Source organism: Bacillus rossius, chromosome 11, assembly GCF_032445375.1.
Source record: "Bacillus rossius redtenbacheri isolate Brsri chromosome 11, Brsri_v3, whole genome shotgun sequence".
Taxonomy (NCBI): domain Eukaryota; kingdom Metazoa; phylum Arthropoda; class Insecta; order Phasmatodea; family Bacillidae; genus Bacillus; species Bacillus rossius.
In genome coordinates this window covers 30,795,936-30,820,731 of record NC_086338.1, presented here as the reverse complement: position 1 = coordinate 30,820,731, position 24,796 = coordinate 30,795,936, and the positions used below count along the sequence as shown (strand labels likewise).

The 24,796-nt window shown below is 38.1% G+C and overlaps 1 protein-coding gene across 1 annotated transcript in view; it reads right to left on the bottom strand.

Moving 5' to 3' along the window:
• LOC134536755 (UPF0764 protein C16orf89 homolog) overlaps positions 1-23,817 on the bottom strand; it is a 74,809-nt gene extending 50,992 nt beyond the window's left edge. Inside the window, exon 1 of the mRNA XM_063376663.1 lies at positions 23,621-23,817. Coding sequence (XP_063232733.1) covers positions 23,621-23,813 — 193 coding nt within the window. The 5' untranslated portion in view covers positions 23,814-23,817. The remainder of the gene's footprint in view (positions 1-23,620) is intronic.
• Between the last annotated feature and the right edge of the window lie 979 nt (positions 23,818-24,796).

Sequence of the window (24,796 nt, the reverse complement as noted above, 5' to 3'; positions counted from 1 at the left end):
ATATCCTATGCACACGACCTACTGTTACTGTTACTGTTATTTTTTCAATTGTGAACCCAGCCTAAGATGTACATCAAGTTCTGTCCCTGCCCGAACACGCCCGAACAATTCACCTTCGGCCAACCTCGGGTTCATTTATATACCTATATTTATGTTTCTCTGTTTATTTTAATGTAGCTATACTAACCTAACTAACCGTCCATAGTGTTTTAAAGTGTTTTAATGTAGCTAACATAACCGACCACTTCTAATAATTGAATTCATTTTTCCTGCGCAAAAATAAAACAAATCCCGAGGTTGGCCGAAGGTGAATATTCGGGCGTGTTCGGGCAGGTACAGAACTTGGTGTACCTACATCTTAGGCTTCTCCGCGAGCACACACACAGCGAAGAAGGAACGTGGCCGACGAAACAGTAAACCTACTAACACATGGTTAAGCGTTACAAGTTATACTTTCATTCGCTTCACTAAACTAGAGTGTTTGGAAATTAATACCTCGTATACACAAACATGTAATTTTTTTGACGTGATAACGTCTAATAAATCGATGAACGCCGGCTACACGCACGAAAAAGGATGACTCATTGTCCCGTTACGCTCATTGTCCCGTTACGCTGTGTTCCGTTACGATCATTGTACGCTTGCGCCGCATCTATCTCTCTTCCACTCGATTGGAACAACCATCGATTTGACTTTTTCGAGACACATTAAACTTGAAACACTCCCATTCGTTTTCTACTTTTCCTATCATCGTCCTATCCTTAACAGAAGAACACAGATTGGAAGAAGTTAAATAGCAAACATGTGTAAAAGTTATAGTTAAAATAATCTGTTCGTTAAAGTAATAAACATGTTTGAATTAATGAGTGAAAATAAAAGTAAATTTATCAATTAAATTGTAGATTTCATTTCACTCCTCCTTTGTATTCATATAAAATAGTGATAATTCAATAAAAATGATTCAATTTTATTCATAAAAGTATGCAATAATTTCATCAATGTTTTGTTATGACGTTGTCACGTTAAACTATCGTCCGTAAACCGACTTTACAGACAACTAATTTTTTTCACTGTAACCTTGATTTTGAAAAAAAAACCATAGTGCAGCATCCGTACTTTTTAAAACAACAAACTGTTAAAAATCATACATATAATATTTTGTTAAATAATTTTCTTGGTCTATATATTATAAGTACTTTTAAAGTTATTGTTTATTGTTGTGACTTCAAGATTTAACACAGTATGTTCCAAAATATAAGTTTCATTTCGCACGCCAATTCGATTATTGCGTCCTCCGACCCACACAGGACGGGATTAAGGCTTTCCTTCGCATGTAATTGTTTTGCATACGTGTATATTAAATGTTAAATTTTTGGTTAAATTTTATCGAACTCCATGCAGTTTACCAGTGTTTAAGCGTGCGTCACTATTGGACTAAGTATGGCCTATAAGCAAGTGTAGCACGCAAACTCACAATAAACTGAGTAATCCAGATCTTAATTCAAAACATTATTTATTGCTAATATGTAAAATCTAAATATTAGTAGATATTGTATTTTTTTTTGACGTGACGTCTAACAAATCGATGTACGCCGGCTGCACGCACGAAAAAGTGTCCCGTTACGCGCATTGTCCCGTTACGTTGTGTCCCCTTACGCTCATTGTACCCTTACACCGCATCTCTCTTCCACTCGATTGGAACAACCATCGATTTGACTTTTTCATGGCACATTAAACTTGAAACTTTCCCATTAGTTTCCTATTTTTTCCTATCATCGTCCTATCCTTAACAGAATAACACAGATTGGAAGAAGTTAAATAGCAAACATGTATAAAAGTTATAGTTAAAATAATCTGTTCGTTAAAGTAATAAACATATTTGAATTAATGAGTGCAAATAAAAGTAAATTTATCAATTAAATTGTATATTTCATTTCACTCCTTCTTTGTATCCATACAAAATAGTGATAATTCAGTTAAATGATTCAATTTTATTCATAAAACTGTACAATCATTTCATCAATGTTTTGTTATGACGTTGTCACATTAAACTATCGTCCGTAAACCGACTTTACAGACAACCAATTTTTTCTATTTGCCTTTAATTTCAAACTTTCTATGGTCTACGCTGCCACACGCGAATCCGTCATCTTGAAGACTTAAAACAGAAGCGCGCATGCGCATTAGACTTCAAACCGTTAATCAGTAGCAGGCACTAGGCCGAGAGTCATTTGAGCGAAATTTCGGAGAAACGATTTTCGGTCTAGTGTCTGTTTGGTCTAGCGCCTGTTCGGTCTAGCACCTGCTCGGTCTAGTGCCTGTTTGCCAGAGTTAATGCATATTCCCAGCGAGATAATTTTTTTAAGTTTTTGGTCTAGTGCCTTTCGGCCAAGTCATGTCCGGCTCTGGATGACTTTCGATCTAGTGATTTTCGGCCTGCTGCCGCGTCCCCGTTAAATTCCCGTTGCATGTTACGTAGGGCATTCAGTTGCATGCAAAAATTTCACCCACAATGCGTCTAAAGAAGTGTAACTCCAAAATAGCAGATACATGAAACAGGATTTGTGATCACGTGGTTGGACCTCCGTGAATTTGAACCCCACCTCGCATAGGACTGTCGTGTTCATGGTGGAGAGATCGTGCGAGTAGAAGGGAAAGTAAACTTTAATGTATTATCATTTTTAATGAATTTTAACAAGGGCAGTCAGTATTTTAATAAAAATTCCTTATCAATAATAAGGTCCAAATCCAGGGTTTAGTATTTTTTCAAGTCTTTTTCGCTTTTGTACGAGTTGTTTAGTTATACAGTTTAAAATTTTGGTCTGCCAATCAAATGATTCAATAATCGACGCAGCTGCTCCGGCAACGAATTCTAGCGGCGGGTGCGGAAACTACGAGTGATTCGTGTCGATAAATGTAGTCGTAAACACAATTAGCGTATAAATTTACCACGCTCGGTATTACTTTTAAGAATTCTACGTTAATTTCCGTGTCCGAGTTTCGTATTACAAGTGTATTTGCAACACAAGAATACAGCAATTTGCTCGTTACCGAGGTTACATGTTACACATCTCTGGCGAAATGTGAAAGACTCGTCCACGTGCATTATTTTTTTTGGTTAAAGTAAAATGCATGTCTGGTTTGATTTGTAACAGTAATAAAATCATCGCAAAAAGATAATTGTTTTTGAAGTTATACTTCTTTAGACGTATTGAGGTAGACAATTTATACGAAATACGCGCACATTCTGTATCGCAAATTTAATAGAATGAATTACAATGCGCACGTGCGTTTTGCGCTACACCCACGAAATGGCGGACCCGTGTGTGATAGCTTACACCCGTATACGTTCGCTTTCGTGAACATCGAAGGACGTATTAATTATGATGGTGTGCCAAATGAAACTCTATGATGGTGAAACTATCGTGGAATACACTTGGTAAACTTGAATAGTCGTAACAAGAAATAATCGAAACTTTAAAATCACATATAATTTATCAGCCTAGAGTGATGTATTATTACAAAAAAATGGCGCCAAATTTTTCTGGCGTCTCTTAATATTATAAACGATACCCTTTATTTTCCTTCTATTTTATATTTTGTAAGATTTTAGTGCATTAAAAAAAAGAAAACTTTTAATACCCACTTTAATTTTTTTGTTCTGTTTGTTAGGTGTTTGCACGTGTAGGTGATCGTAGCTAAAGTTAATGCCTGGCTATGTTAGGTCTGTTAAATAATCCATAAAAAACGTTTATTAAGTATGCGAATTCTCGCAGAAATTTTTTCTTTATTTTTTTTTAGGCAGTGTATGTTTTTATTCGCGTTTGAAATTGTGAAAAAAAATTTGAAACTTCGCGAAATGGCGTTATTTTTTCCGACCGCGGAGCTAACCGAGCGAGTGGCGTACTTCTGTCGGGAAGCCTTCTTTTCACAGACGAGAGAGCCAAAACCCGAAGTTACCCGAAGTTCATGATTTTTTCCCGTATCTTTTATGTAGATCTTCCTAACCATATCAACCGTCCACAATGTTTTAAAGTATTTATTATGTAGCTAACCTAACCTAATTGACCATTAGTATCCTTTTATCAACACCGCCATATTTATTTACAATGAACAAAAAAAAAATTGGTTGTCTGTAAAGTCGATTTACGGACGATAGTTTAACGTGATAACGTCATAACAAAACATTGATGAAATGATTGGATACTTTATGAATAAAATTGAATCAGTTTTATTTTAATAATAATAGAATAAATACTTGAAATTATACTAGTAATGAGATTGTTAAAATGCAAGAATAATTAACCTTTATTGCCGAAATTGTTGTTGTAATAAGCAATGAAAACCACATTAACTTTTCACTTCACTTTATAAACAGTCGAGTGGAAGAGAGATAGATGCGGCGCAAGCGTACAATAAGCGTAACGGGACACAGCGTAACGGAACAATGTGCGTAACGGGACACTTTTTCGTGCGTGCAGACGGCATTCAAGACGTTGTCTCGTCAAAAACCAAAGATGCACTATCGGGCGTTTGGCTCTCTCTTCAGTGAAAAGAAGGATTCCCACTTCTGTTGCGTTCAGGAACGACCGAGGGTCTGTGAAACAACTGATTGAGAGACTGCCCTTGCTCGCGTGTGCTGACAGTGTAAAAGGGAACGACGACCTTTGCCCCTGTTGTGCAACCGTCCGCCGACTATGAACCTGCCGCGTCAGCAAACGGGAAGGAGTTCTGGCGACGAACGCCCCTTGAGGTCACGAGTTTCCGCCACGGCGGAGGTCAAGGACACTACTTGTCATACGTGGTTGGCTAGCTCATTGCACTTTGTTGGTCGGGAAGCCTTCATTTCACAGACGAGAGAGCCACACCCGAAGTTCCCCGAAGTTCATGCTCGCTTTTATTTTTCCCCGTTCTTACTCATTGTATAAACAGGTATGGCATTACATTTTGCGGTCGATTAGGATAGGTTAGCTACATTATAAATACTTTAAAACATTTTGGATGGTTGGTTATATTAGGTAAGTATAGCTACATTAAAAATACTGTAAAATAATTTTATGGTCGCTTAGCAAATAACTTTTTTAATATGTAGCTATCCAGGGCTAGGAAACCGTTTACATGATTTCACAGTATCTTTAATGTAGCTATCCTAACCAAATCAACCGTCCACAATGTTTTAAAGTATTTATAATGTAGCTAACCTAACCTAATTGACCATTAGTTATCATTAATTGTCCAAAATAAAAATAAAAACCGAAGATGCACGATCGGGTGTTTGGCTCTCTCGTCTGTGTAAAAAAAAAGGCTTCCCTTGTTGGTCAAGGAACTAAATGAGACGTCAGTTGCCGCTGAACATTGACACTGAACTACCTGATCGCACGCAAATGTATAGGACCTCCCTTGCATTCATCGTTCTTTCACTAATATTTTCAAACAGATATTCACCATGTGTAATTAACATGGTGTAACAAGTCGCCCACGTGTTCGTAATTGTTATCACTTGCTCAACTTGACTAAGAGTGATATCTGTTGAAAATATTTGTTACAGAAACAGAAAAAAAGGGAGGTATTAAAATTGAAATTTCAGAAATAACAATAAAATAATAAATATTCAACATGGCCGAGTTTTTGGTCAATTTTCTTGTCCTTACAATTATATGAGGCCTATTCCTTTAAACCTATCACGCTAGCGCTCATGACTGTTTTGTCCCCATTTTCCTAACTAGATAATTGCTAAACGCTATTCTCGAAGTGTAGAAGGTCATGCAAGCGATAATTATGAACTCTTGCGTGACTTTAAATATATATTTCGATAGTATTTAGTAAATATATTTTGAAAAAAAAAAAAATTGGGACATAAACACTGCGAAAGAGCTACCGTGAAGGATTTACAGGAAAAACCATAAAGTAATTGTATTGACAAGAAAATGAAATAATCAATATGCCGCAAGAGATCGAGCCATAAGTTTGTTCCATTGGGGTTCAAGGTCAAATATCTGAGTGCGAAAACTAAAAGAAATAATGCCTCAGAGTTTGGCAGTGTCTGGCGCAAAACTTTAAATATTTTTTTTTAATGAATTATAATTCAATTATGCAAACATAACCCGTTTTTGGGGTACGATTATGCTCAAGAAAGCATCGGCTTAATACGTGAAGATTATATTTTCCATTTGGTCGAACATCATGCGTTATATATATATATATATACATACATACAAGCACATTAATTATAGCTCAAAGAAATTTTACTTTTGTGTAAAAAAAAACATTTCGCCACCATATCTACGGTAGTGTTTAAGGAAAGCGCGTGTAAAACTCGTCGCAACGTAAGCTAAATAAAGCTTTTTTTAAAAAAAAAACATATACATACAATTACTTAAAATTAGCAACACGACAAAAACTCAGTGGGTGTGATCCGTCAGGACTCACAATGAATTGGTGAAGACCACACGAGCGAGAACTTCGCAGAAGAAACGCCCCGTGCTCAAACATTGAGCAGATTATTTGCTCAACTGTCGAACATTTGCTTCATGACGGACATGCAGCTGGTGCGACATGGAGGCTATGAATTCTCACAGCACCCAGGGACGTAACTAGAAGGGGGGCAGATGGGGGCTTGTGTACATGTCACCGCATTTGTGGTGGGGGGGGGGGGGGGGGGGGGGGGCCTAAACAGAGTAATTTTTATTTACTTGAAAAACGTATAGTTTGAACACAAAAATGTTGGAAGGGAGATGAACTGAATTATTTGTATTAAAAGATACATACGTGTATATAATCAAATGTTTAAAAAGAAGAAAAAAACTATTTTTTTTTTTTGCGTTTCATGAAACATGCGATGTATTAAAAATGAAATGACTGGAAATATAAATATTTATTTGCAATCAAAGTTAAATCAAAAATATTTGGAACAGTGGAATTAATATGTGGGGGCGATATGAGGTGTTGTGGAGAAAGGTTGTGGTTTAGTTAGTTTTAAACAAATAAAGGGGTGCCAAGATGAATTCTTACTCCTGGTGGAAACTAGTCTAGTTACGTACATGGGAGCACGTTGTGTGCTCCTGTTTCAACGCAGTATCTTAGTGTCTAATGACAGTTTTTTACAAGTGCATTCACTACAATCATTACAGCCTGTAGCCTAGTTGTTGGTGCGATCTCAACGTTTTCAGTTATAGAAACTCTCAACAGCTGGTAAGCTTGGCGTTTGTTAACGTTTCATTGCGTAAGTTGTTTTTAAAGAAATTCTTCAATAGTCGGTAAATGACCCTTCACAGCTTTTCCGGAAACCTTAATAAACCTGAATTTTTCAAGGTTTTGGGAAAACCTAATTTTTATTGAAATAATAAAGTACTAAAAGTAAATAGGTCTTAGATGAAGGCTACATACGAACAGTTAATGAAAAACTGTAAACCACGTGATTTCATGCTTCAGTACTCGCTAGGAATGACATAAATATTTGCCTTTAAGTTCATAAAAACCATTAAATAAAGACTTATATAGTACAAAATACTTTTTTGTTTAACATGGTTATGTTTTAAATTAATTTTTAAAAAATCATGTGAAAAAACACGAAGTATTCGAAGCCAAATGAGTGTGTCGATTGCTCAGGGCGAGAAAATATGGTTAACTTGTTCTCGAGATATTGCTGTTTCCGAATACCTTCTTAAATGTGACTTTAGACTACAGAATACTTGAAAAGTGGATCTGAAAGGATGACAGACTTTTTTTCTACCTTTCAAAGTGTTGTAAGTATCCTTACAGAATCGCCGATGCAGCCTTTCGTGAAAGGACGTGTAGCTATAGTCATTACGAGTATCATTGTGTCATTTGAAATGTTTGTGCCCACCTATTTTAGGTAAAAAATATGACCAAAGTCAACTGCTTAGCCAACCAACTGCTATCTACGTCCTTCATGTTAACCTTGACGTCAACTGATTAACTTGAACATGTAAGAATTTAACATTTTATGCTTACAGAGAGTGAAGAACTCGTATAAATGCACACATAACTGCTGAAAAAAAAATTTTTTGTGGGTACACCATGTTGTGTTAGCTTTGAAAATATTCAAATTTTATTTAAAGGCTAGTTTCTCACCGAGTGCAGTCTTGAAATGGAAGGTTATCCTCTGTTAGACTGCATCGGTATCGACTAAAATATTTTGATTCTTGAATCACTTTGCTTTATAGAAGTTTTTCATTGTAAAGTTAAAATTTTAAATAAATACAGCAATTTTTTTAAATTTCCATGAAACTTTTATTGACACTTGAATGAATGTTCTAACCCCATAAATGGCAAGCTAGAGAACTGCACCAGTCTGGAGTTTTACTGGATGGACTAAAACGGGCAAATAGTGAGCGAGTCATCGTTATTTAACTGAGCGAGTTTGTTTTCAACGACTGTATTCGCAGGGAAATAGTAAGTAGACATAATTCATTTAATAGACTCTCTAGGAAAATGACTCAAACATTTGAAACATACATCGTGGCAATATTATAATTTGTGACGTCGAAATTTCAGTCATCAAAATCAGGGACAAACAATTCTTTTGCAAAAACTAAATTTCATTACTATAGTAGCAATAACGTTCAAATATTTTTTTTTTAAAAATTCTGTCATTCTTTAGTGTTTTCTTTCTGGCAAATTTAAGACCAGCAATGTTGTAAGTTGAATTTAGTTACTAACAGGAACATTTTTCAAAAGCTATTACCAAAATGTTACATATAGCTTGAATGAACTAAATGTACAGAGCAACACCCGAAACTTTAGCGTTAGGCTTATATAGACTTTGCCATGTAATTTGTCTCAAATTTGACACTTATGAAAAAAGTTGTACCAGTCGTCTAGGTGACAGTGTGAGTGACAGGTGAGAAATGGGTACAACTGAGAGCTGTCAAAATCTGAGACAAGCTATACGACACAAACTATATCATCCTGTTGGACGCGAATGAATTTCGGCAGCCAAGCGCACTTTTCCACACAATGGCTGCGGGAGCGTGGGAACTTCATTGAATGCCAAGGATGCTAAACAATTCTAAAGGTATTTTCAGAACCACACTTTCTACTGTCACGCAACTTAAAAAAATTGGTTGTCTGTAAAGTCGGTTTACGGACGATAGTTTAACGTGACGTCATAACAAAACATTTATGAAATGATTGCATACTTTTATGAATAAAATTGAATAATTTTTATTGAATCACTATTTTGTATGGATACAAAGAAGGAGTGAAATGAAATCTACAATTTAATTGATAAATTTACTTTTATTTGCACTCATTAATTAAAATATGTTTATTACTTTAACGAAGAGATTATTTTAACTATAACTTTCATACATGTTTGCTATTTAACTTCTTCCAATCTGTGTTATTCTGTTAAGGATAGGACGATGATAGGAAAAGTAGGAAACGAATGGGAGTGTTTCAAGGATGATGTGAAGGAAAATGGCTTACCCAACACCAAGATGCAGTCAAAAATTATATATTTGCGCCACGGACTCTGCAGCAATGCTAGGAGGAACGGGTTAGCAAAGAGCAATGAAAATGTTACATTGAAATGCATGAAAACAGAATTACGCCACGGACTCGGTCGCAATGCTAGGAGGTTCAGGTTAGCAAAGAGCAATATAAAATGAGCGTAACGGGACACAGCGAAACGGGACAACTTGAGTAACGGGACACTTTTTCGTGCGTGTATCCGGCGTTCATCGATTTATTAGACGTTGTCACGTCAAAAGTGCTGTGTGATTAGGCATTATTTTCATCCTTGCACGCCAGGCATTTCAGCCTGCAATCGGCAAACCGGCTCCTTCTCCCGGAGATGTTTGGTGCGAGATCGCTGGAAGGTTCTCGCACCAGCCACGAGTCTTGGGAGAAAAGTTCTCGACGCAATCTCTGTGCTTCCCTCGCGTTGCCGTCCGCCAGCCCGTATGTGATGCATGACGGCCTTCTCTTGGTCCGCGTGTGCGCATTCACCTCGCTGAAGACACACAGCAGATGACGACGGTGGCTCTGAACTGCCCGTTTATACCGTTCGCTGGGAAGCACACTCTAGCGCATACATTGTTACGGTATCGTGTGTTTGTCTAATTTCGTTCCTATCACCCACTAATATGGGAAGCCTATGATGTACATCAAGTTCTGTCCCTGCCCGAACACTCCCGAATATTCACCTTCGGCCAACCTCGGGTTTATTTATATATATTTATATTTCTCTGTTTATTTTAATGTAGCTATACTAACCTAACTAACCGTCCACAGTGTTTTAAAGTGTTTTAATGTAGCTAACCTAACCGACCACTTTTAGTATTTGAATTCATTTTTCCTGCGCAAAAATAAAACAAATCCCGAGGTTGGCCGAAGGTGAATTTTTGGGCGTGTTCGGGCAGGGACAGAACTTGATGTACATCTTAGGCTTCTCCACTAATATACGTACCATGAATTTTGAAACAATTCGTATAATGAATGCTAGTCATTCTGAACACCATTACATCCCTGCTATCAGTTGGTAAGCTGTAATTAATTATACGAAAATTATTTTAGTCTGAAAACGGTATCAGTTGTTATAATTGCGTTTGCGTTATCATTTTGTGAAATTTTGACCAAAGATAATGGGCATAAGTTTTTCTTTTAAAAAATATCAGTTTAGCTGCACTCCACTGTATATGTGTAATTACAGTGTTGAAAGTTCAAACCTGAAAGTCTGTAACTAAGGTGGCTTAAAAGAGATGTAAAATGTTTTCGCGGGGCTGTAATCCTGTGGAAGGCTGTTATGCTGCCCGGCCGTGCGGCGACGTGGCAATGGTTAGGTGAGTGCTAGCGAATGGCGTCTGAGTGATGCCGGACTCTTAGCCTTCCGCACCTTCATGTTTCTTCGTAGTTAACTTTAAAATTCTCGTTTGGTGTATTATTTGCTCTCTTAAATAATTTGTTTTAAAAACTTGGTGTTATTAACGTGTAATGAGTTGAGCACTACAGTTTCCTTTTTATTTTCAAGTATAAACTCGGTATTTTGTTTGTATCACGATCCTTGTCTTTTCATGTTTATGATGACGTTAGAGACTTAAACTAAATAATATTTAAAATCAGTTTCGAGGTAGTGAATGTTCTTAATAATTTTTAAAAATGAAGTTGTGGAAGAACTAATGACGTTTGGTATCACTGGGTGGCCTGGGGGAAATGATAAGAATAATGTTAATGTGTTAGTTCTAATAATGGAATATTAATCTGAATGTTAGTATGTTATTTCTGGGTATTTAAGGCTTGTAGCGGACATGGAAGGTGCCACATCATTTGTCAGCTCTATTTAATTGTTATCAATAAATGTTATGTGTTCTATTGTTTTAAGGTTTATATTATTTATTTTCTCAGTATCCTGATTTTCTATTCTTGTATAAGAATACACCTACTAAGATCAATCCTCTGTGAAACGCTCTATGGCTAGTTAATTTTTTGAGTTTATAATTTATCTGAGCTACATTTTTTGAAGAATAGAACCCCCCCCCCCCCCTCCCCCCTGAAAGTGAGACGTGACAATATTATAAAAGTTTAACTTAGACTATTTTAAACAAATCATACATAAAATTGAAGGTAAAATGTTTTACAGATATTCCATATGTGCACCTTTAAGTTGGATGTATTCCGTATTACTAAAGTCCAATTCTTCCCAAACTTAAGACATCATGTCCGGAGTAATGGAAGCAAAAATCGCATGGAGTTATGTCAGGTGAACGTGGAGGCCAGCGAAAAAGAGCTCTGTCATCTCGACAATTACGATCAATCCAACAGTCAGGGACTTCGCTGTTCAACCACTCTCGCACAAAGAGATTCCAATGGGGAGGGGCTGCATCCTGTTGCCAAATAAAATTTTACAGGTTCACCCTCTACTAATTGGGGAAAGAGAAATATTTTCACTCTGCAAGCGAGAAAACAACAAAGCAGTATTCACACGCATGCGCTTATCTGAAACTCTTTGAGTTACTCTTTAATTGTGACTTTTTACCAACACTCTGCAGCGCTTACAGTTGGAACTATTAAATTTTATAATTGGGACATTATTTTACAGACATACTGTACTTCTGCCGCTCTTGTAGTTTATCAAGTAGTTGGGCAAACTCAAGCTAGCTTTACAATCAAAGCAAGGAATGCAACGAAATAATGCTGGTTACAAATTCTCCACGGATATTCGTAAATTAGCTAGTAATATTTTCGTAACTATACGGGTGTTGACTTCAATTTCTGTGAACATGAATCAACAGCAATGATCTTATTTTGTAAACAAATCTATCAAGAGTCTACAGCGAAAGTTTTTTTTTTTTTCCTTCCGCGTGTGAGCTTACTTTTATTACAAATAAACACGGGACTATGAAGTCTGAATCTGGCGTAATTTCTTCTGAAATCCAATTATCTGAGACTACGATGAACTCTTCGGTTCGTTCAAAGTCAATTCTTTGCGGTTGTAAAAGTTTGTGAATTTCCTGCAACTTCAAACAGTGTCCGACGCCGTGCCTCTTAGAGAGAGAAGGAACAAACTGAAGGGATGATATGAGATCGACCTTCGCTCTCCAAATGTGTACCTTAAGCGAGGCGACCAGCTATAAATAGCGTGGGACTCAACTGCTGCGCGCCGTGCGTCAGATTCCACTTACTGAGCACACCGAAACAAGCGTTCCTGTACGTTCTTAGAATGATTCTTGAAATGGGAACGATCGATTCAAACCCATGAAGTAGCTTGGCTTCTGGGTTGTAGCCGTGTCCTTGGCGTATAATTCACCGACGTAGGTGGGTAACTGCTCCCTGATGGTGGCGATTGCAATGTCGACCGAACACGTCGGTGAATTATTCGCCAAGGACGCGGCTACAACCCAGAAGCCAAGCTACTTCAGAAAATGGCCTGAAAGCCTGCGAACATGATTTAAACCCATGTCTTGGACATGGGCCGTTGCCTTTGTCGTTGTTTACAGGTTTTCATGGAAAAAAATCTCAAGAATGGACAAAAATTAAATTAACACGAATACATTCAACACACGGAGAACGAGCCAATTATCAGCTGATGTCAAATGTTACCTGCGTGAACAGCATAGATTTATTTTCGTGGAAGGAATTCGGTCAGAAAAAACGTACTCACCGCAGACGAACACAATTCTGGCAAAGATGAGACAGTTGCAACAACATCAGAAAAAACACAGAAAAAAAAATCAACCTTGGACATCACAACAATGCGCATGCAAACCCAACGATGAAACTAAACGGATTATCTGGACAATACCACGATGGCAGCAAATATTAATTTCTACAACGTGATGGTTGCGACGTTTCAGAAACTGACATCTGCGATTTTCAGCAGGAACCGACAGACAGATCGGTCTGCGCATTACATTTCTATAGAACAAACCGAACCCATAATTTACTTTCAACTATGTCATTCAAGGCTGGACTCCAATCGACCCAAACACTTACACGTGGCCAGTTAAGGCGATAAGCGCACAACAATACAAGCACAGAGGCCTTTTAAACAATGGTAGCTTTAGCTTGAGTTGATGTAGTTTCTGTGTTCAGTCGGAAAAAAAAGTTTTATTTTTTCGTAATAACATTTGTAATAGCGCAGGTATTTTTAAATCGACTGTATAAATGAATTGTTTTTGCTTGGGAAAGTGCACCGTAATTTTAAAGCATAACACCATGGTATCAACATAAACATTTTCTATATAATCTATGAAAGAAATGTGAATTTTATTATTTATTAAATAAAGTTAAAAAAACGGCGTAGTGCGTGCGACATTTATAGCTTTTGATTAGTCATCAGAGTGTTAGAGAACAGTTAACTCTATTGATATTTATTACGCGCTTGCTAAATGCTTAAAACAATTTACAATTGTAGTAATATAAAAGGGGCTCATGGCATAGGGTTCAGTGTCGAGGTGAGGTGGGGTCAATGACCGACGGACCTCTGTCGTCACAACGGCCTTATGTGTGTCAAATTTCCTCAAACTTCCTCAAAAAGAACTAAAAATTTACTTATTTCGAGTAAAAAATTCATATTTCGAGGAACAAATTCATAATTTGATGGTAACATTTACCCGTTTTATTTTTTTTTCTCCTGCAATGGGTCAAACATTTAGTGGTAGATCACTAGCGGTGAATCATTCTACTACACAGGAAATGAAGTCGAAGTCATCGCACTCGTCATCACCAACGCCTACATCACCTATAATGTCACCAGAATCATCACGTGCTGGAAAATATGAGTGTATGAAGACTTCCCCCCGATATAAACCTTCTGTGTGACAGATGTGGAAAGTTTTTGGCGGGGCGAGACAATTTTAACTTCCATATTGTAAAGTGTAACGGGAAAACTAAATGCAAATCCGAAATTTTGTGTAGATATTGTAAGCAGAAGTTTGCAAGCAGCAGTAGTGCTCGGCGACATGAACAACATCATTGCCTTGTGAATCCTACCTCCAAGTCACATCAGTGTGATAGGTGTGGAAAGTAGATTTCGCGAGGCGATAGTTTGAATGTGCACATGAGTCGCTGCAACATATAATTTGATTCTTATGAAAGCACCCAGGCCAGCACAAACTACTATGAGACTGGCCTCCAGTTTACGAGATCTCGCCGGCTTCCTGATGATGATGTGTTTTTCAAGTGAAGCATTTGGAAATGATTGTTCATTAACTGTGTGAGTAATAGATATTCACCTAAAGAGATTTAACTTGAGGATATACCACATGGCGGAATGTCCGACTACAAGAACCTGATAAAGAACATTTTCTTTCATGATATGTTTTCGCAGCTGAATCCAGAACCACCGAATATTGTTGGACGTAATTGAAAGTGTAAGAACTTGATCCTGGCATAATTTACCTAGCTGTATCAGTGATATATATAGTAAAATAAAGCTGTGAGCCAAATTCCAGCATTTGTTGTTAATTCTAGATCCTTCTCATTTCATTTACTTCTCCTTTTTTATAACATTACATTATAGATGTTGCTTCAATATTGTTACTCAATAATCGTATGAGTTCTAATGCCATTAACTTGTATGTATGTAGCTTAGCGGCAATGCTTATGCCAAATACATGTTCAATCCTTCGTAAAAATAATATATTTATGATCTACATATTTAAGGTTTAAAGTAATGTTTAGCCTGTATGGTTTAACTTCTTGATTCGTGCAAGTTTTGTAAATGCTTATACATATGACTTTATATATATTGTTGTTGTGTAGATCTACCAACATGTTGAGTAATTTTTGTCTTTACGTTCGTATTATGTGGGTAACGAGAGTTATTATCAGTACTTATAATATGAATTGGTGGCATAGTAGTTGTTATTTAAGTAAGAAATTTTATTCGGAATCTCTACAGCATAATCATTACAGGTATTTTCATTGTGAACAAGGACAATTAAAATGGGCGATATGTATCGAGTATTTCTTTTTGCTGGCCTTGCATTTCATACACTTAAGGTGTATAAGGGAAAAGGTTGATAAAAATGCGATGGACATAGATCTTATGGCGTAGACTGTGATATTATATGTTGACTTTGCAGTTCTTTTGATCTTAGACGATATTTATGTATGTGTTTTATGCCTGGGTTTCTGAATGATTGATCGGAAAAGTATTTTGGATTGGAAACATACCTCTTATAATTTACTTTTCTGGTTGATATAGTTGGTATTTGAGTAAAGTTGGGTGTAATTTATGTATGCTACGATCCCTCCTCCTCCTCCTCCTCCTCCTCCTCATATTTGTATCCATATGTTATGGTCCCTCCTCCTATTTGTATTCATATGCAATGACTCGACCAGAATGTTAGATCGGACTTTGTTCATATCTTAAGTATTATATATTTAGTTGAAGATGTTATATTGGTTTATCCTGTGGTTAAGTCGAGATGTGCTCTTATTTTTTGTATGGCAGGATGTGATTGGTTATTTCTGTAAGTGGTATTTGACTCAAAATTATTATTTACTGCAAGAAACATTCAAAGCATGAAAGAAAATACATAATTAAATGTTTAATTTAAAGAGTTTGTAAGCTGGTGAATGTTGGGTACTGCGGGGGGCTGAGGAATAGGAATGTATGTTATGGTTTGTAGATATAAAACTGTCTTTTGACTGATGTTCATGTTGGATTGTTGGGTGGACCTAGTACATATTTACTATGATGTAGTTAATGTTTGTGTATGGTAAATATTTATGGAATTATAGTAAGTAGTATGATGATGATGGGCTGGTACTTGATAGTATTAAATTTGGCTGCTTTGGAACAATGGCTAGAGTATAGTTATGCACGATTACGACTTTGACTGATATAAAGGGATGGAATGCTACATAACACTATATATTTTGTAAGTATTATGTCAGTAGGTTAGGTGGGAATGGCAATTATACGAAAAATACAGTGGATAATATTGCACAAATATGCTGGTGTAAGATTGTGATTTGAAATAGTATTAATTATTTATGGTTCCGCGTAGATATAGTGGCTGGGAGTTTTGAAATTAAATGAGGTGTGCAAAGTCCTATACAGATGTTAATATTTAAGAGGATGCTAGGCTTTTTTTATTAATAATAGATCATGGCAGTTGGAGAAGATGTATTTTAGTTGTGTTTACCATACCAAGAATTATCTCATGATTGAATTGGTCAGGTTATGAATCTGCTTTTTCTAGATAGTTTCAAGAATTCTAGGATAGTTGAATGATTTGGAGTAGCAGAGAGAGAGACAGAGAGAGAGAGACCCTGTGTAAGCTGAGTCCTAAGTAAACATGTTGATGATGTGAAGAGTGTCGTAGTGGGGGTAGGGGTTGGCTTTATATGTAGGGATGTGGGCGGAATTAGTAGCTTAGTTGTCATCCTGACTCCGAAGAGTGAACATTGCTTGGGAGCTCTCTTTCTTCTTTAACTACAAAGACATCTGGCGAGAGTATGGATCCTGCCCCTAGTTCTTCGAAATCCAGTATGAAGCAAGAATCTCCATTGAAGCATCGGTGTCCGCACTGTAATATGATGTTCTCAACAAGTTTTAATATGAGACGTCATGAGAAGAGTAATTGCCTGAAGAATCCGTCTCGCACTATTGTTTTCTGTAATGAATGCCAGAAGAAGTTTACTCGCAACGATGACTTGAAAATACACCTGAAGATATGCAAAGGAAGAGCTAAGCGGTCGAAAGTTAGGACATCAGCACAACAGCGTTACATTGATTTTGAAAATAGCACACCAAGTTTAAGTGTAGCACCATCGGTCTTGGACACAGCTAACCGAGACATGGAAGGCACATCAAATAGACATCCTTGCAACTACTGCGACATGATGTTTGCATTTGCTCATGATACAAGGAGGCATGAGAGAAGTAAATGTATGAAGAGTCCCTCTCGTATAAAGATTCAGTGTGTTAAGTGCAATCAGTGGTTTACTCGCATTGATAGTTTGAAAAGACATATGAAGATTTGTAAAGGTGCACAGCATGTGAACGTTACGATTCCTCAATTTAAACTAGAGGTACCCATGTGCACAGGCTCCAGCATTAAAGGAGATCAGCAGCAACAACCACCCGCATCGTCATCTGGACATAAATATAACACTATGCTTGGTCAGTTACAGACAACTGATAATGGATTTTACTTGGCGCAATCTGCATTTGGAGGAGTTCTGAAAGACTATTATTATCTAAATACTTTTAGTGAGGCCAAAGATATCTGCACTTTTCTGAGTGATATTGAGCAGAATATAATACAACAGATTATGGATGATACAGCATCGCATGGGCCTTTAAAATATAACTTATGGTTGGATTGTCTATATGGTAAACCGGAGCCGCACGAGAATCGAGTGAGCAAGCGTGCTTTCAAGACATCGGCTGCTGCAATTTATACTTCAAACGATGTGAAACAGTCAGTTAAACAGAGTATTGAAAAACTCTGCAAGGAAGAAGAAGAATATATGGGTAAAGGATCTGGTTGGACGCTGAATTCGGTGAACCGTCTGGAGCTGAGAATTAGCCATTTCGACCCACTAGATAAATAGATGTATATATCTGTATGTAAAATACTATGTATATAATAAACTTTATAAATAAAATAAATTTTTCATTCATACTATGTTTTTTTTTATTTCCCTTAATTTATCCTGCTTAATTTATGGTGACAACTATAAAAATAAGGATGCATACATGGCCATAACTTTTGCTATTAAGATTAATGATATATATGGATACTTAAATATTGTTTACATGAGATACTGAGTTACAATATAAAGAAAATGTAAGCGAACCTTAAAACACTCAAAGAAAACATAAGTGTAGAGGAAAGCCCTAAAAGAACTTGTAGTCGCAAATGAAAGCCCCTCATAGAAATTGTAAGCGCAAATGAAAGAACATTAAGAAAATGTAAGCGCAAATGAAAGAACATTAAGAAAATGTAAGCGCAAATGAAAGCCCTCAAAGAAATTGTAGTTGCAAATGAAAGCCCTCCAAGAAATTGTAAGCGCAAATGAAAGCCCTCATAGAAAATGAAGGCGCAAATGAAAGCCCTCAAAGAAATTGTAAGCGCAAATGAAAGCCCTCAAAGAAAATGTAAGCGCAAATGAAAGCCCTCAAAGAAATTGTAGGCGCAAATGAAAGCCCTCATAGAAAATGAAGGCGCAAATGAAAGCCCTCAAAGAAATTGTAAGCGCAAATGAAAGCCCTCAAGAAAAATGTAAGCGCAAATGAAAGCCCTCAAAGAAATTGTAGGCGCAAATGAAAGCCCTCAAAGAAATTGTAGTTGCAAATGAAATCCCTCAAGGAAATTGTAAGCGCAAATGAAAGCACGTAAAGAAAACATAAGCTATGTAAGTCAGTTTGAGTGCCACAGTGCACAAGTCCTGCAGTATGACTTTGGTATATGGGCTGTTATAAGTTTAATAGTAATACTAGGAATAATTTTTTTTTATCTTAGTTTTTTTGGGATGATCACGTGATGCTCATTACGAATAATTAATCTACATACTCTAGCAGCGGATGAAAGATAGTATGATTATATAATCAAGTATGGGGGTGCATACATGAGATGATAATACAATATGTTGGTGGTCAAGATTAAAGTTGGTGATAACAAAATCTAAGATGGCGGCGGTGTGGATATGTTATAAGTCAAATGTGATGATATAGTCCAAGATGGTGGGAAGTTCAGTGTGTCTACAGTAATGTGATGACATACCTCAAAATGGCGGGAAGTTCAGGGTGTCGACAGTAATGTGAAATGTGATGTACAAGATGCCAAAGGTTAAGATAGGGTTGGCGACAAGAAGGTGAACATAAATGATGTAATCCAAGATAGCGGAAAGTTCGAGGTTAGGGACACACTTAAGATGTTATAGGTCAAGTGAAGACGATATCGTCCAAGATGTCGTTCGAAAGGAGCTACAGTGATGACAATACAATATGTCTGCCTACAGAAGATGACATATATATATATATATAATGATATAATCATAATGATAAGTATGGGTGCTTGGTGTCTTAACGACAACTGCAACATGTAGGAGTGGGGCACTATATTACGAGATAGGGGTGATGTCATAATTCAAAATGATCGAAAGTTCTATAGTCCAAGATGGCTTTGGAGCTGGTGATGACGACATAGTCCAATATGATGTTCATGATGTCATAGGTTAAAGGTGAGGATTAAAAAATCCAATATGGCTGCCTTCAGAAGATAAAATTACTATGACTGTATAATGAAAATATCAACACATAGGAGTAGGGTGCTCGATTGTGTGGTGTTAGGTGTGATTACATAATTCAAAATGGTTGAATCTAAGATTGTAGAATTCTAAATGTCAGTTGGGGCCAAGGTCATACAATATGGCGATGGTTATGTGACCGTAAAGAAAAGTGTAATGCATGTAAATGGTATGATGTCGTCGTAACGAAAAGTACAACATAGGAGCGGGGCGCTCGATTCAGTGGTGATAGGTGTGATTTCATGATTAAAAATGGCGGGTGTTTCTATAAACTAAATTGGTGATTGTATAATATTAATGTGAAGGTCTTAAATCTTAATCCATAAGTCTTATCAGTGGTGATGTAATCGAGACAGTAGAAAGTTCTAGAAATCAAAAATGGTGAATGGAAATGATGTAATCCAAGATGGCAGCCGGAAATGACGTAATACTATATGGTAGTCGGGTCATCCAAGATGGCGGTCAGATATGATGTAATACTATATGATTGCATAATAATAATGGAATGATAGAGCATGCGAAAATTGAATCCAAAATGGCGGTCGGAAATGATGGTGACCGGATAGGACATAATCCAAGATGGGGGTGCGGTGATGTCATCTATGGGTGGGTAGGTAAGGGGGATACCAACCCGCTATCCGGAGATGGGAGGGTAGGTAAGGGGGATACCAACCCGCTATCCGGAGATGGGAGGGTAGGTAAGGGGGATACCAACCCGCTATCCGGAGATGGGAGGGTAGGTAAGGGGGATACCAAGCCGCTATCCGGAGATGGGAGGGTAGGTAAGGGGGATACCAAGCCGCTATCCGGAGATGGGAGGTTAGGTAAGGGGGATACCAACCCGCTATCCGGAGATGGGAGGGTAGGTAAGGGGGATACCAACCCGCTATCCGGAGATGGGAGGGTAGGTAAGGGGGATACCAACCCGCTATCCGGAGATGGGAGGGTAGGTAAGGGGGATACCAACCCGCTATCCGGAGATGGGAGGGTAGGTAAGGGGGATACCAACCCGCTATCCGGAGATGGGAGGTTAGGTAAGGGGGATACCAACCCGCTATCCGGAGATGGGAGGGTAGGTAAGGGGGATACCAACCCGCTATCCGGAGATGGGAGGGTAGGTAAGGGGGATACCAACCCGCTATCCGGAGATGGGAGGTTAGGTAAGGGGGATACCAACCCGCTATCCGGAGATGGGAGGGTAGGTAAGGGGGATACCAACCCGCTATCCGGAGATGGGAGGGTAGGTAAGGGGGATACCAACCCGCTATCCGGAGATGGGAGGGTAGGTAAGGGGGATACCAACCCGCTATCCGGAGATGGGAGGGTAGGTAAGGGGGATACCAACCCGCTATCCGGAGATGGGAGGGTAGGTAAGGGGGATACCAACCCGCTATCCGGAGATGGGAGGGTAGGTAAGGGGGATACCAACCCGCTATCCGGAGATGGGAGGGTAGGTAAGGGGGATACCAACCCGCTATCCGGAGATGGGAGGGTAGGTAAGGGGGATACCAAGCCACTATCCGGAGATTTGCGGGTTGTTAGAATTTTGGGGGAATGGGGAAATTTTGTAGGGAAATTTTGTAGGAAAATGGGAAATTTTGAGGAAAATTTGAGGGAAAAACGGGAAATTTTGAGGAAAATTGGCGGAAAATCGGGAAATTTCCAGGAAATCGATGATGACGTCAGGGGTCAAAGGTCATAACAGTGACGTCAGTGGTCAAAGGTCATGAATCCTGAATCCTTTGCCACCAGCCACTGTGCTCGGAGGAACTATATCTAACTACTATTGCCTTACGTTATCTTAATATAGCAGTAAAATAGCTATTGTAAACATTACCGTGTGCTTTTGTTTATAAATAGTGCTTGATAAGACACTATTTTTTTTAGTAAATATATAACGAATTATTTCTTAATCGAACGTTACAAGAAATTAAAAATTAATCTTTAACTTGATATCGTGAAACAAAAAATTATTCCTCAGGCTGTATTTTGAAGTTCGTATGAAGATCTCAGTAACTTGATACAAATGTAATATTTGCTTTCACTGTGCGTAAGTTTAGCAGGTACTTGAAAATGTGATGCATTTAATAATGAGGAAATTGTAGCCTTCTATGCACAAAACTCTTTATCCTCAAAGTTTTTGGAATACTTTACTGGAAATGTGAAAGGTGGTAATGCAAGCCGAAACGCAACAAGTTGAAAGTAGAGCAATGCTTGCTTTTAGTTTTTTTTACGTATTGCGTAATATATGGACGGGTAGTCAGTAAGGTGATTATTTAACTAGTCGTGTGCGTGTCTTGCACGTCTTGTGTTTTTGCTTTTATTGCGTAGTTTTATAAACCTGGTATTTGGGTTCACAGCTTCCCTAAATTATTCTGCCTCTAATATTACGTAATTTTGCACAGAAATTTAAATACACTCATAACACAACCATTTTTAACTGTTTGTAACAGGCTTTTTATAATACTTAACAAGTCCTTTTTTAATGGCTTACATGAACTTAAAGGCAAATGTTTATTTCAGTCTTAACATGCATAGAACACATGAAATCACGCGGAAAACACAGTTTTGTCTCAATGCTTGGTATCAAGCCTTCGTCTTAAAAAAATTCATTTTCAGTAGCCTGGATGGTTTCTAAATCAATAAAATTAGGTTTTCCAAACCTCCTGAAAATAACTTAATTTTTATTAATTTAACGAATGATGTACTAAAATGAAAAGTTTTAAGACAAGGGCTACATAAACGGTTAATCATAATCTGTACCCTCACACGATTACATGCTTTCAGTGCGTGCTGGCTAGGAGTGACCTAAAAGTTTTCTGTAAAATTCATAAAAAAAAATTAAATAGGGATTTCTTTAGTAGGAAAAAAATATTAACAATAAAATATAGCTATATTTAAAATCACGAGCAAAAAAACCTTGTAGCCTATTGCAAATATTCATATAGAAATATCAAAAAAATAAAGTATTTATTACGGAGCTATGGAAACCCAGAAAAAAAAAGGAATTACAGTAATAAATTGTAAAACGAAAATTACAATGATAAATATTAGCTTGTCTATTAAAGAATAGCAAATAAAAATTAGCATATATCTGTCAATAACATTCGACGCAGAACACAAAATGCAATGTTTACGGAATGGAAACTCTGAGGAATAAGCTAGCATGACGTGGGTGGAAGTTCAAACCCGAGCCTGAACTGTTCCGACGGGAGAAGCCTAAGATGTCCATCAAGTTCTGTCCCTGCCCGAACACGCCCGAATATTCATCTTCGGCCAACCTCGGGATTTGTTTTATTTTTGCGCAGGAAAAATTAATTCAAATATTAAAAGTGGTCGGTTAGGTTAGCTACATTAAGACACTTTAAAACACTATGGACGGTTAGTTAGGTTAGTATAGCTACATTAAAATAAACAGAGAGATATAATTTTTTTTTCCTAACTAAAACTAAGTGTATTTTGGAGGGGTCCGGGTTAGGGAGGGACCTAGGTGCGTCTCAGGCCGAAGCCTATACGCCTAGTCATGCTGGGATTAGCCATGCAGGGAGAGGGTCGCATGCATAATGTGCTAGGAGGGGTTTGGCCAGCCATGGCAGCGACTGGCGCCATGACTAACTCCCCTCACTCTTAAATCTAGACTATATAACTAGAGATAGGTTGGGCCCAGGTAAAACCTGCATAGACACAGGGAAAACCCTGGGCACATTCATGCGGGATGCAAATTGGCATGCATTACGTGTAGGAATTTACAGGAGACAAATATATTAAAATAAACCCGAGGTTGGCCGAAGGTGAATATTCGGGCGTGTTCGGGCAGGGACAGAGCTTGATGTACATCTCAGGCTTCCCGTTCGACGGCGCGCAGGCACCTGTGAGCGGCGCGTGGACGCACCTTTGGCGACGACGACGCCGAAGACGGTGTCCACTATGAGGTCCTGCGGGTGCGCCAGCAGGAAGCGCATCACGCGGTACAGCGACTCCATGACGTCGTCCAGTAGGGCGCCGGGGGCGGCGCTGGGGGCGGCGCCGGCTATGGCCAGGAGGCAGGCGCACACCGCGAGCGCTGCCGTTCCCGCGCGGGTCATGGCAGCGAGTGCCAGCCGCGCGCCGCTCGGCCGCGGTAGTCATCGTCCTCGCGGCGATAACTGTCGCGTCGACCACGATAATTATTGCGTCGGTCACGATAATTATCGCGCCGGTCACGACAATTATCGCGTCGGTCACGACAATTATCGTGTCGGTGGCTACAACTATCGCGTTGGTGGCGACAATAATTATCGGTCGACCTCGAAGAACTTAACTGGTGCTAAACTCTCGGTACACGGCGTTTGGTAGGAGAAATTTCGCGAATGCGGAACGGAAATGTGTAACCACGCTGCCGCCAGATGTGGCCGATGCGATGGGGCGAACCAAAGTTCACAAAGCCAAAAGGGAATTTTTTTTTTTTTTTTAGTATTAACTGTTTCGTGAATTTCAACAAGATGGAAAGTTTTTTTTATTAAAATCCCTGGTTGAAACTCAATTACAAGCCGTGTTTTAGTATACATATATTTTTTTCAAATATTTTTAGCTTTTATCGGAACCGTTTTCATTATATATTTTAACCTTTCGCTTTGCAGATGTAATGATTCGACAGTCGACGCAGCTGCTCCGGCAGTGAGATCTAGCGGCGGGTCGCCGAAACTACGAGTGATTCGCGTCTAGAAATGTTTAAAACACATTTTGCGTATATTTATCACGCTCGGCATTATTTTTAAGAATTCAAAGTTGAGTTCCGTGACTTGATGTAAGCTTTTGGACATACACCATTGCTAAGCTCATGAATGTCTGTAGAAGAAAACTACAAAAAACCCAAAAGACAAAAACAAAAAACACAAATTAAGCAAAAAATTGCTGTGGTCAATAGGATATAAACACCACATAATATTCCATAACAGGAATATGGTCAGCAAACAAAGAAAAACAAAGATAAATGGACTAACAGAACGAAAAAAAACCACATATGATGACAGCACAAAAATATTGAACCAAAAATAAATTCAGCACAACAGTTGAAGCGAGACAAAAA